Genomic DNA, 14,539 nt, shown 5'->3' on the forward strand with positions numbered 1-14,539 from the left:
AATGATGCAGGAGAGATAGTAAAGGGGGACAAAGAAATGGCAGATGATCTCATAAGTATTTTGTGTCAGGCTTCTTTGTGGAAGAAACCACCCACATGCCAGATATTCAAGCATGTCAGGTGTCAGGAACAAGTGTAGTTAGTTCTAGGGAAAAGGTACTCGTGAAGAAGAAAGATCTGAAGGTAGATAAGCCACCTGTACCAGATGGACTACAACCAGGGCTCTGAAAGAGATAGCTGAAGAGATTGTGGCCGCACTAAAAGTGATCTTTCAAGAATCACTAGATTCTTGAATGGTTCTAGTTGAGTAGAATATTGTTAGAGTCACTCCACTATTTAAGAAGGGAGGGAGGCATAAGACGGGAAATTATAGGCCAGTTAGCCAGACTTCAGTGGATGGAATGATGTTGGAGTCTATTATTGAGGATGAGGTTTCTGGGTACTGTACCTGGAGGCAGATGATAAAATAGGCAAAGAGTGGAAATAAAGGGGGATTTTTTGGTTGGCTGCCGGTGACCAGTAGGGTTCCATAAGTGTTGATGTAGGGACTGCTTCTTTTCAAAATACATGTCAATGGTTTGGATAATGGAATAGATGGCTTTGTGGCCAAATCTGTGGATGATACAAAGACTGGTGGAGGGGCAGGTAGTGTTGAGGAAACAGAAGGGCTGCAGAAGAACTTAGAAAGATTAGGAGAATGGCCAAAGAAGAATGAATAGAAGATAGTGTAGGAAGGAGTATGGTCATGCACTTTGGTAGAAGAAATAAAGGCATAGACTACTTTCTAAACAGGGAAATTTTTCAAAAATCTGAGGTGCAAGGGGACTTGGGAATCCATGTGCAGGATTCCCTTAATTAACTTGCATGTTGAGTCAGTGGTTAGGAACACAAAAGTAATTTTAACGTGCATTTGAAGAAGTCTGGAATATCAAAGCAAGAATGTAATGCTGAGGTTTTCTAAGACATTGGTGAGGCCTTACTTGGAATATTGTGAGCGATTTGGGTACTTTATCTAAGAAAGGGTGTGTTGGCATAGGAGACAATACAGAGGAGTTTCACAAGTTTGATCCTGAGAATGAAAGGGTTAACATATGAGAAGCGTTTGATGGTTCTGGGTCTGTACTCACTGAAGTTCAGAAGAATGAGGGAGGGATCTCACTTAGATCAATCAACCATTAATATTCCTAGATAGTGTGGACATGGAGAGAATGTTTCCAATAGTGGAGGAGTCTAGGACCAGTGGTCAGCCTCAGAATAGAAGGACGTCCATTTAGAACAGAGATGAGGAGGAATTTCTTTAGCCAGATGGTGGTGAATCTGTGGAATTCATTGCCACAGACATAGTAGAGGCCAAGTCATGGGTATACTTGAAGTGGAGGTTGACAGTTTCATGATTAGTAAGGGCATTAAAGATTATGGGCAGAAGGCAGGAGAATGAGATTGAGAGAGGCAATAAATCAGCCATGATAGAATGCTGGAACAGACTTAATGGGCTGAATGGCCTAATTCTGCTCTGATGCTTTATGGTCTTATGGCCTAATTCTTCCTGCCACACACCTTGCATCTGTGCTCACTAAAAAGGCAGAGAGGATCAAATCTGTAAGTTGACAAAGAAAAATATACCTTTGTTACAATTGCTAAGCAGCATGATTCAGAAACATGATTGATTGCCTATTCCCATTCCAACATGTCAGTCCACGGCCTCCTCTACTTCCAACTCATATTCTGTCTGGATAGCCTCCAACCTGATGGCATGAACATCAATTTCTCTAACATGGTAATTTCAACCCTCCCCCTCTCTCTTTTTTTCCTATTCCTTATTCTGTCTTCCCTCCCACCCCTTTTCCTTTCCTCACCTGCCCATCACCTCCCCCCCGATGCCCCAACTCCTTCCCTTTCTCCCATGGTCCACTTTCCTCTCCTGTCAGCTTCCTTCTTCTTCAGCCCTTTATCTTTTCCACCTATTCCCTTCCTAGCTTCCTTCTTCACACCCCCTCTACCAGCCACCCATCTTCCCCCTCATATGGTCTACCTATCACCTGCCCGTTTGTACTCCTTCCCCTCCCCACTTTCTTATTCTTGACTCTGCCCCTTTCCTGTTCAGCCCCGATGAAGGGTCTCGGCCCAGAATTTTGATTGTTTATTCCAATCCTGACCTGCCGAGTTCCTCCAGCATTTTGTCTGTGTATTGATTGGAAACAATTAAAAATTGATAATGCAATTAACCATTTGAACGCAGTTTGTTGTCACCTTTGAGACATTCGGGTGGCATGGTAGTGTAGTGGTTAGCACAATGCTTTAGAGTATCAGCAACCTGGGTTCAATTCCCACCCCTGCCTATAAGGAGTTTGTATGTTCTCGGTGTGACTGCACGGGTTTCCTCCAGGTGCTCTGGACATACCAATTGGTGGGTTAGTTGGTCATTGTAAACCGCCCCATGGTTAGGCTAGGATTAAAATCAGTGGGCAGTGTCCTTTGAAGGACTGGCAGGGCCTATTCCATGCTGTATCTCAATAAACAAATAATTAATCACTTCAGGCTGTTTGGGCTATTTCCCGTTTGCCATCGTGAAATGCAGTGGAACAAGGCTAACTCCAGAACCTGGTGAATACCAGCTACCTGTTTTAGAGAGTTTGCCCACACTCCTGTTACTGCTTGTGCTGTCACCACGAGTCAGCACCGTTATGCCGCCAATACTTGCTGTCTTTGTTACGGGAGGCTTCAGGTTTCGGTTGGAGCTGTCAGAGTCTGTACTACTCCAGGGTCGCTGGTCAGTCCACTTTGCGTCAGCCTCAGTGCTGCTCTGCCGGCTACTGGACGTTTTCCCTGTTCCGTCTCTATCACCCAGCGAGGAAAAGAAACTGCCGTCAATATTAATGCTGCTTCCAAATTAATAGAAATTTTAATTTAACTCACCCAATCACAAACCTGAACAGTTGCCTCTTCTTCTGCGTGTCGTTGAATGTGCTGATATCATCCAGAATTCGGCTAGGGAAGACAAAAAGTTCTGCTTCAAACAAAACTTGCTTTGCATTATACAAATATATCTTTTGAGCCAGCAAAAGGCTACACATATTTCTGTACCATGTCACCAATAACATCAAATGGGAGCAGAAAATTTAACGTGAAGGAGAGAGATGATGACAACAGACATACATAGATCAAGTAGACAGCTAGAGACTTTTTCCCAGGGTCAAAGTGGCTAATATGAGGAGGCATAATTTTTAGGTTCAACGTTCAAAGTAAAATTTATTATGTTTCAAAGTGAATTTATTATCGAAATACATATATGTCACCATATACAACCCTGAAATTCATTTTCTTGTGGGCATACTCAATAAATCCATAATAGAATAATAACCATAACAGAATCAATGAAAGACTGCACCAGCTTGAATGTTCAACCAGTGTGCAAAAGACAACAAATTGTGCAAATACAAATGAAAGAAATAATAATAATAAATAAACAATAATAAATATCAAGAACGTGAGATGAAGAGCCCATGAAAGTGAGTCCATAGGTTGTGGGAACATTTCAATGATGACGCAAGTAAAGTTATTGCCTTTGGTTCAAGAGCCTGATGGTTGAGGAGTATTAGCTATTCCTGAACTAGTGGTGTAGGTCCTGAGGCTCCTGTTCCTTCTTCCTGAAGGCAGCAGCAAGAAGGGAGCATGATCTGGGTGGTGGGCATCCCTGATGATAGATGCTGCTTTCCTGTGACAACTCTCTACGTAGATGTGCTCAATAGTGGGGAGGGTTTTACCCAGGATGGAATGGGCCGTATCCACTATTTTTGTAGGTTTTCTGACATCCTACATCCAGTAATAAGGCAGGACTTCTGGTACGATGGTGGTGCATTCGGATGCAGCAGCCTCTCTAGAGTCAACCAACGATTTCTTTTTCTTTGTTAAATGTCTTTTTTACAATTGTAAGATGATGCTGGACTCCAAGAACTTCGGGTACTGCAGGTCTAGCCAATCAGTGAGCTGCTTGCTGAATGAGGTGCTGGACTGGGTGCAGACTGCGTTGCTGCCTGCTGCAGGAAAGAATCAAAGGCATCAGAGTTCGTGCATGAAGGCAGCGTGCGGTGTAACCACGGGTGATTACGTTGGACGTTTCTATTGCAATTGCAGGACCCTGTTGAACATTGATAACGTAAGAAGCCGCAGGCCTGGTTCCCTTGTTTGGTGGAGTGACATACAGTGGGGGAGCCGCGTGGCCTCGGTTGCAGCGAGGACTAGGCCTCAAGCCGTGGGCTTGTCTGCTGCTGCAGTCCAGGAGAGGAGACGCTAGAGGCAGCGTAGCGTGGTGTCTGTGCTCAGTTGGGGCTGGCCTCTCCTGTTGATGTTGCTCTCCAGTATTCAATCGGTGGATTGGCAGGCTGTACTGCGTGCATATGTTTGTCAGTATTGGCTAAATTCATATATGATTGGATGATAATTAAACCTGAACTTGAATTCGAATCTCCCATTCAAGGGAATTGGTGTTTCCATACCAGGCTATGATGCAACCAGTCAATATACTCTCTACCACACATCTATAGAAGGATAGATGGAGAAGAGCATAGGGAGGATGTCAGAGGTAAGTACAGAGAGTGATATGTGCGTTGAATGCCTTGGCAGGGGTGATGGTAGAGGCAAGTACATTAGGACATTTAAAAGTCTCATAGATAGGTGCATGGATGACAGAACAACGGAGGGCTATGTGGGAACTCCGCCATGGATGGTCCCAAGCCCGGCTGCGAAAGGAGAAGGGTTGGGCCTGGGGCTAGCAACCCCATCCCGTAAAAACCCAGATCTACAGAAACACCAACAGAAGTTCCATAGACCTCATCACTGGGAGAGGAACGGTACGCCAATAAGACAGGCTACGCCTGAGGACAACTTGAAAGACAGAAGCAAGCAGAGGACGTTGGTGAGCTCATGTCAGTAGCCTATGCCCCAGAGGAGGTGTTGGTCTTAAGTAGGTATGTATGAGGGAAGGGTTATATTGACCATAGAGTAGGTTAAAGGGTCAGCACAATATTGTGGGCCAAAGAGCCTTACTGTGCTGAACCATTCCATGTTCCATATTAAGCAAATAGGTGGGATTAATGATCTGTTAATTTCAATGCAAAGAATATTAAGAGTAAGGCAGATAATCTTTGAGCCTGGATTGGTATATTAGGGCCATTACGGAGACTTGGCTGACGGAGGTATCGGACCAGTAGCTCAACTTTCCAGAATGTTCCTGAATGACTGCAAAAAAAAAATGTCGCAATATACCACCCTGAGATTTATTTTCTTGTGGACACTCATTGTAGAATAAAGAAACACAATATAATCAATTAAAAACTACACACAAAGACAGACAAACAACCAATGTGCAAAAGAAGACAAACTGTGCAAAAAACTATTGAGTACATGAGTTGTAGGGTCGTTGAAATTGAGTCTGTAGGTTGTGGAATCAGTTCAATGTTGAGGTGAGTGAAGTTATCCATACCGGTTCAGGAGCCTGATGGTTGAAGAGTAATAACTGTCCCTGAAGCTGGAGGCATGGGACCTAATGCTCATACAATTGTCTGAACCTGTGGCGGTCATGTTATAGCCTCTGGAGCTCTATCATGGATGGTCACAAGTCCGACTGTGAAAGGAGGAGTACCGGGCATGGAGTTAGTAACCCCACTGCGTAAAACCCAGTCCTACAAAAACCAGCAGAAGCTCCAAAGAGCTCATTCCTGGGAGAGGAAAGATCACCAAGAATAATGGGTTACACCTTCGGACAGCTTGAAAGGCTGACCTAGGACAGAGGACTCTGGCGAGCTGCTATCAACAGCCTGTGTCCCAGTAAGGGTGATAGGTTTAAGAAGAAGAAGAAGAGAGACAGATGATCAGATATGTAGATAGATTATGGAAATCTAAAAGCAACAGGTTTATTGTACTGGGCGACTTTAATTTCCCCAGTATTGACTTGGTGCAGGCTTAGGTGTGGCAGATTTTGTTAGGTACCTCCAAGAAGGAAGATTGTCCATATTATACCTTGCATTGGGAAATGAACCTGGGCTAGCGATTGGGATTTCAGTGGGAGACATTTTGAGAATAATGATTATAACTCCATAATTTTTAAGATATTTATGAAGAAGAATAATCTGGGCCTGAGGGGAACGTCAATAGACAATAGACAATAGGTGCAGGAGTAGGCCATTCGGCCCTTCTAGCCAGCACCGCCATTCACTGTGATCATGGCTGATCATACACAATCAGTATCCCGTTCCTGCCCTCTCCCCATATCCCTTGACCCCGCTATCTATAAGAGCTCTATCTAACTCTCTCTTGAATACATCCAGAGACTTGGCCTCCACTGCCTTCTGGGGCAGAGCATTCCACATATCCACCACTCGCTGGGTGAAAAAGGTTTTCCGCATCTCTGTTCTAAATGGCCTACCCCTTATTCTTAAACTGTGGCCTCTAGTTCTGGACTCACCCATCAGCGGGAATATGCTTCCTGCCTCCAGTGTGTCCAATCCCTTAATAATCTTATATGTTTCAATCAGATCCCCTCTCATTCTTCTAAATTCCAGTGTATACAAGCCCAGTCGCTCCAATCTTTCAACATATGACAGTCCCGCCATTCCAGGAATTAACCTTGTGCACCTATGCTGCACTCCCTCAATAACAAGAATGTCCTTCCTCAAATTTGGAGACCAAAACTGCACACAATACTCCAGGTGGGGTCTCACCAGGGCCCTGTACAGCTGCAGAAGGACCTCTTTACTCCTATACTCAATTCCTCTTGTTATAAAGGCCAGCATGCCATTAGCTTTCTTCACTGCCTGCTGTACCTGCATGCTTGCTTTCATTGACTAATGTCAAATGACAACATTATTAGGTAGGGAGAAAACATTGGGAGTAACTGTTATTGTGCAAGCCCAGACCTGACTATGTTAGTGCCGGAACGTTGGCAGCACAAGCATGGCAACGCTTGTCGTTTGCCCAGCACAATCCTCACTGATCTGACACAAAACGACACATTTCACTCTATGTTTCCATGTCATCATCTTCATCATTATGTGCCATGTCGTATGATGCAGACAATCATGGTCTTCTTTCCATGACCATGATTGTTCTTGGCAAATTTCTCTACAGAATTGGTTTGCCAGTGCCTTCTTCTGGGCAGTGTCTTTACAAGACAGCTGACCCCAGCCATTATCAATACTCTTCAGAGGTTGTCTACCTGGCATCAGTGGTCGCACAACCAGGACTTATGATATGTACCAGCTGCTCAAACGACCAGACGGGAGACCATGGCTTTATGTGAACCTGATCGGGGGCTAAGCAGGTGCTACACCTTGTCCAAGGGTGACCTACAGTCTAGCAGAGGGAAGTTGTGCTTTACACCTCCTTTGGTAGAGATGTTTCTCCACCCTGACACCCAATATTTCCATGTACATGTGATAAATAAAGCTAATCTGACATGTGAGAGTTGTTTAAGCAACATCTATTCCAAATTCAGGACAAGCCTGACTCATGGAGGGTGCTGAGGTAGTGTTTTGACCTGAATCATTGATCATCCCTCATATACTCAGAAGAACTCTCAGCACAGAGACACCACCGGTGATAAAAGATTTGACTTACAGCAGTCTAGCTCCATGTAGACCCAAGATGATAATAATAATAATGATAATAAAATATTATCTGATATTTATTAACAAGTGGATCCAACATAGATTTAGATGTTGCTCTCACCTGCATCACCTCCATTTGCCACACTTGTACCCATGTCCCGTCCTCCTGCCATCATAACAGGGATGGCGTTCACGTTGTCCTTACCTATCAATCCACCAGCCTCTGTATCCTGCACATCATTCTCCATATCTTCCGCCATCTGCAGTGGGATCCTACCACTAAGCACGTTTCCCTCCCCCAACCCTCCGCTTTACAGAGGGGTTCCTCACCACTGATCTTCCTCCCGGCACTTTTCCTGTCTCCCCCCCCCCCCTCCATCCACCTTCTCCCTCACCTTGTCTTACTTATCATCGAGTTTATATTCTTTCCCCTTCCCCACCCTCTTACTCTGGCTTCTGCTCCCTTCATTTCCAGTCCTAATGAAGGGTCGGTCCAAGAGATGCTCAAGATTTCCATCATCTGCAGAATTCCGTGTGTCTGCAGTGCATTTTTCACTAGCTTGGTGGTGAAGTGGACAATGAAGAGGTTATTACAGACTACAACAAGAAGCAGATGAAGGGGGAAATGGACCAAGGAACAGCAAATGGAATTTAAGTCGGACAAGAGTGAGATATTGCATTTTGCTCAGTTAATTAAGGGCAGCATTCACGCGGTAAGGGGTAGGGCCCTGGAGAGTGTTGTTTGTGTGCATCTATTTATTTAGCTATAAAGCATGTAATAGGGCCTTCTGGCCATTTGAACCACTCTGCCCCAGCAACCCCGATTTAACCCTAACCTAATCACGGGACTATTTATAATGACCAAACAAACAAGCCAGTGCATCTTTGGACTGTGTGAGGGAACTGAAGCACCCAGGGAAAGCCGATACCTTCCATGTGGAGGATGTACAAAGACTCTTTACAGATGATACCGGAACTGAACTCTGAAACTCTGATGCACTGAGCTGGAATGGCATCACGCTAACCACTGCGCTACCCATAGAATTAAGACCTGGGGGAACAGGTACATACCTCTCTGAGAGAGGCAACGCAGACATACAGGGCACTGTAGAAGGAACATTTCCCTTCATCGCTCAGGGCTGTGAGTTTGGACATCAGCACTCCACCACTGCATGGTACGGAAACTACTCTGCGGCGGACAGGAAGGCTCTACAACGGGTAGTCTTAACTGACCAACGCATCACCCACACCAACCTACCCGCCATCAAAGGCATACGTATTGAAAGGTGCTGGAAAAAGGCAAGTAACATCATGAAGAGTCCCACCCACCCTGCTCATGGACTGTTTGTCCCACTCCCATTAGGGAGGAGACTACAGAGCGTCCACGCCAGGACCACCAGACTCAAAAACAGTTACCTTCCCTAAATAATAAAGCTGATCAACACCTCCACTCACTAACCCACCCCTCCACACCCCCCAAACACCACTACTTTATCATGTCTGTCACCTTATGTACAGATATTCCTGTATCTAGCATCACTTTATGGACATACAATCAATCTTATCTATAAAAGCTATCTTCTGTATTATATTTTTATTGTGTCCTTTATCTTATTGTGTTTTTTTGTGCGGCATCTGATCGGGAGTAACCGTTACTTTATTCTCCTTTACACTTGTATATTGGAAATGACATTAAACAATCTTGAGTCTTGAATTATAAATGATATTAATGAGATCACACTTAGAATTAATGTGTGCAGATTTGGTTGCCTGGCTACAGGAAAGATATCTTTAAGCTGGAAATGGTGCAGAATAGGCTGGGCCATCTTTCCCTGGAGTGTGGGAGAGATTATAGCAATTTATAAAACCATGGGGCACATTGATAAGGTGGAATGTTTACAGCCTTTGTCCCAAGGTAGAAGATTTTAAAACTATATTCAAAGTACGTATATGTCAACCCTGAGATTCATCTTCTTGTGGGCATACTCAATAAATGCATAATAGAATAATAACCAACACGGAATCAATAAAAGACCATTCACTTGGGAGTTTAACCTGAGTACAGAAGACAACAAACAATAACATACAAATAAAAGAAAAAAATAACAAATAAATAAATAAATATGCAATAAATGTGGAAAACATGAGATGGAGAGTCCTTGAAGATGAGTCCATAGGTTGTGGGAACATTTCAATGATGGGGAAAAGTGAAGTTATCTCCTTTGGTTCAAGAGCCTGATGGTTGAGGGGTAATAACTGTTCCTGAGCCTGCTGTTGTGAACCCTGAGGCTCCTGTATCTTCTTCCTGATGGCAGCAGCAAGAAGAGAACATGCCCTGGGTGGTAGGGTCCCTGATGAAGAATGCTGCTTTCCTGACGTGCTCAGTGGTAGGGAGGGCTTTCTCCCTGATGAACTGGGCTGTATCCACCACTTTCTGTAGGATTTTCCATTCAGGGACATTGGTGATGCAGCCAGCCAAAATACTCTCCACTACACATCTGTAGAAGGTTGTCAAAGTTTTAGATGTCATGTATAATTTGTGGCTGATGTAGTTCTGAACACATGGCACTGCATGGATGTCTGTTGGTGTTCTGCACTGAGGAAGACTAATATGGTTTGTGAGATCACGTTATGCAATTCCAGCTGACTGCCATTTCAACTCACCATTCTGCTTGCATTCTAATCTCTGTGTATTCCCGTGCTGTTATGGTGAGATGCAACACGAGTTCAAGCAAAAGTATCTCATCTTCCATCTGGTGTGCCACAACTTTCTTGACTTAACACTGGATTGTCTAACTTTGAAGTAAAATGTCCTTTCTTCTTGATCACCATTTTTAAGGTGATAGGAGAAAATTATAGGGAGAATGTTAGAGGCAGGATTTTTACTCAGAGAGTGGAGATTTCAATGGTCTGGGGTGGTGGTAGAGGCATTTACATTCGTTCGTTAGGTTCCATGTCATATGATATGGACAATCATGGTCTTTACACCTTGCCCAAGGGTGACCTCCAGGCTTCTGGAGGGAAGGAGAACTTACTCCTCCTTACTCCATGACCATAACTGTTCTTGGCAAATTCTTCTACATAAGAGGTTTGCCTTTGTGGCCTTCTGGGCAGAGTCTCTACAAGATGGTTGACCCCAGCCATTATCAATACTCTTCAGAGATTGTCTGCCTGGTGTCAGTGGTCGCATAACCAGGACGTGATATGCACCAGCTGCTCATTCGACCATCCATCACCTGCTTCTATAGCTTCATATGACCGTGATCCGGGGGCTAAGCAGGTGCTACACTTTGCCCAAAGGTGACCAAAAGGCTAGCGGAGGGAAGAAATGCCTTCCACCTCCTTTGGTAGAGACATATCTCCAGCCTACATTAGGGACATTTAAGAATTTCTTAGATAGGCACATGGATGATAGAAAAAAGGAGAACTAAGTCAGAGGGAAGGGATGGATTGATCACAGTATAGGTACAATATTGTGGGCTGAAGGGCTTGTACTGTGCTATAACGTACTGTGCTTTATACTTCCCATTGTGAGTCACAAACAGCAAGTGTTCACTTGGGAGCCACAAGAAGAGCTGAAGTTTACCTACTCTGGATTCCACCTGTTTACCTACCCCAAGAACCCAAGAATTCCCTTCCACTGATACAAGTTGAAATTCAGGCTTCTGGCAGTTATCCCAAACACACTTCTTGGCTGCATTCGAATGGATATTGAAAATAAAGTGGCTGTGACCAATAGCGATTTGGGTGCATTGGAATCCAGGTGAAACCATCACTTCCCTCTGAAAAATTGTTAGTAGTTCAAATATTCATCACTGTTGGAAACTTCAATGAGATGAAAAGCTTATGTGCTGTAAACAACAAGGATCAGGAATTTGCTGTGGTGTGTTGGTCAGGGTACGACGTGCAATATAAAACAATATTATTTAAAAATTATAAAGAATAAACATTTATACAAAAATAAGTTATGAGGTTGAAGTACAGATATAGAAAAAAGTGGATAAATACATAAATAGCAGCATATATTTTCAATGTAAACAGCATTATAAAAAGTGCAGTGATAGAGATAGCAGATAGAAGGGGCAGGGAGGGCTAAGCAGAATGGTTGATCAGATTAAATCTCTGGGGAAAGAAACTTCTACGATTGGGTGAAGATTTTGTTTTAATAGCCCTATAGTGCTTTCCAGAAGGGAGCTTTTGGGAAAGGCAGCTTGGATGGTGACCACAATGATCTTTCCTGCCCATTGCTTTGTCCTGGCCTCGTACAAGTCCTACAGCGATGGTAGAGTGTGGTTCCTGATAATCAAAATACAAGTGATTGTTTATGACTCAAAGTAAAAAAAAAATTGCTTACCCGTTTTCCACGTATAGACTGTCCTGGGAACAGGTCAACTGTAAAGGAAAACGGTAAAAAAAATCAATATGTTATCTCTTTGCAGCTGAAGTTTCACATTGCATTTGTCATCCAAAGTTAGATTTGAAGAACATGGAACATGGACTACAGCACAGTTCAGGCCCTTTGACCCACAATGCTGCATCAACATTTTAACCTACCACAAGATCAATCTAACCCTTTCTTTCTACATAGCCCTCCAATTTTTCTATCATCTTTGTGCCTCTCTGAGAGTCTCTTAAATTTTATGTATCTGCCTCTACCGCCGCTCCTGGCAGCGTGTTTCACACTCCCACCACTCTCTGTAAAAAAACCTGCCTCTGACATCACCCCCCTATACTTTCCTCCAATAACCTTATAATTATGTCCCTCGTAGTAGCCATTGCTGCCCTGGGAAATTGTCTGGCTGTCCACTCTATCAATGCCTCTTATCATCTTATATATCTCTGTCAAATCCTCCTCTGCTCCAAAGAGAAAAGCCCTAGCTCAATCAACCAATAAAAATTCTCAAGAAAACTCAAATACTGTATAAGCAAAATGAGGAGCCAGATATGGTGGATAATCAGAAACTATTCCCCACTATGGTGGTGCCTAAGATCAGGAGGTGTGCAATTAAGACGAGGAGTATGAAGTTTAGGAGAATCTGAGGAAGAATATTTTCACCCAAAGGGTTGTTGTGATCTGGAACACACTGCCTGGGAAGGCTGTGGAGCCAAATGCTCTCATGAAATTGAAGAATCATTTTTTGATTAAAAAAAATCAATCAAAGGTTTTTTTTAATTTAAAAAAACGATTAGCTTTATTTATCATATGTACATGGAAGTATACAATGAAATGCATCAGTTGTGTCAACGAACAACACAATCTGAGATTGTGCTGGAGACAGCCTGTAAGTATCACCATCTTCAGCACTGATGTAGCTTGTCCTCAACGTACTAACCATAACTTCTTCTTCTTTTGCCTGTCATGCCGCTGGTGTTTAGGGCAGCAATGAAGGTCCCCTATCTCTGGTGGCGTGCACGGCATCCTTCAATGTGTCAGTAGCTTCCTCTCGGTTTCCTGTCAGTCATGAAAATCCCGGGTGGAGACTCAGGAATATCGTCACACTCAGATGTAGAAGAATTTTCCTTTGCTGTTTCTGTAACAGTTTTGTTTTACCAGTCAGGGTTGCCAGCCCTGAGCTGAACCCCAGAACCTTGTCGTGGTTTGGAGGCTTGCGTGCCTCAATCACCTGGAGAGCTATGCTGGTTGGAGGCCTTAGTAAGGCCGCCCATGCCAAACAGCTCAAAGGGGAGAGGACTGACTAAGAGTGGTCCACCAGTCCACTGGTCCATAACTAGTATCTCTCAGGAATGTGGGAGGAAACTGCAGCACCTGGAAGAAATCCATATGGTCATGGGAAGAAATACAAGCTCCTTACAGACAGCGGCGGGAATTGAAACACAATCGCTGGCTGTTCTGCCTTTAGAGGCACTGTTCGTTATCTGCAAATAGCACTTCCTGTTTGTTAGCTGCTTTTTACATCATTTCCTGCATGGGTTAATTCAGATTCCGACTTGGAGCAAACATGGTGGAAAGACATCCACCTCCATCTACTCTTTATTTGGCCTTGAAACAGCAATATCTTTTCACATGTTTTCTCGTTAAAAACCCTGAAGAAAGCTTCTGGCATGGGTGATTTTTGAGAAGGTGTTCAGCTCCCTGCCTAGCTTTGTACACAACATACTGTGAGGGCAGTAGATTGGCATTTTAATAGCGTTACACTAACTGCTATACCGCCGTGTCACACATACTATGCTGCCATTATGATGAGCGTATAAATCACCAAAGCTTAGCAGGTCATGGACCACAGTCTGGTAAATGAGATGAGTACAGATATGTACTGCATGGTTACCAAAGGACCTGTTTCTGTTACACAATAACAGGAATCTTGGCTAAATGACCATGTCAAGTCATTTTACAGTACTGTGCAAAAGTCTTAGGCACATATCTATATATAGCTAGGGTGCCTAAGACCTTTGCTCAGTACTGCAGTAATTTTTTGTATTGTACTGTACTGCTGCCGCAAAAAAAAAACAAAATTCATGACATATGAGAGATATGATAAATTAGATTCTGATTTAGGTCTCTATTGTTGACTGAGATTGGGAAGGGGATAGGGAGAGGGGAATCATGGTTGGGAAAAGGGGAAGGAAGGGGGGGGAGCGGGAAGCACCAGAGAGACATCCTATAATGCTCAATAAACCAGTGGTTTGGAATCAAATGACCTTGCCTCGTGTCTCAGGCCTTGGTGTATCTGCACCCGTGCCACCCCCCTTCCCTGGCACTCCTTCTCAGCCGCCTATCCCACACCCCTCCTGCAATGCTCCACCCTCGCCATTCCCAACATCCTTTGCTCCCACCAGATTTACAAACTTGCTCTCCTCTCCACATTGACAGATATAGTACTGTGCAAAAGTGTTAGGCACCCAAGCTTTATATATAACTCAGGACATCAACTCCCAGCAACCTTCTCATAAATTTTAGCTGTACTCTTTCAATCT

The 14,539-nt window shown here is 43.8% G+C and overlaps 1 protein-coding gene across 10 annotated transcripts in view; it reads right to left on the reverse strand.

Moving 5' to 3' along the window:
* Positions 1-14,539, reverse strand: part of LOC140721728 (cAMP-regulated phosphoprotein 21-like) — a 342,335-nt gene that overhangs the window by 77,183 nt on the left and 250,613 nt on the right. For 7 of the 10 annotated variants that reach the window (XM_073036862.1, XM_073036911.1, XM_073036971.1 and 4 more), the window contains 3 exons: positions 11,958-11,995; positions 2,928-2,987; positions 2,616-2,836 (listed from right to left, as the gene is read on the reverse strand). In XM_073036862.1, the coding sequence (XP_072892963.1) occupies positions 2,616-2,836; positions 2,928-2,987; positions 11,958-11,995 (319 nt within the window). The remainder of the gene's footprint in view (positions 1-2,615; positions 2,837-2,927; positions 2,988-11,957; positions 11,996-14,539) is intronic. The other 3 variants (XM_073037093.1, XM_073036804.1, XM_073036685.1) reach the window with 1 other exon arrangement.

Source organism: Hemitrygon akajei, chromosome 1 (assembly GCF_048418815.1).
Source record: "Hemitrygon akajei chromosome 1, sHemAka1.3, whole genome shotgun sequence".
NCBI lineage: Eukaryota > Metazoa > Chordata > Chondrichthyes > Myliobatiformes > Dasyatidae > Hemitrygon > Hemitrygon akajei.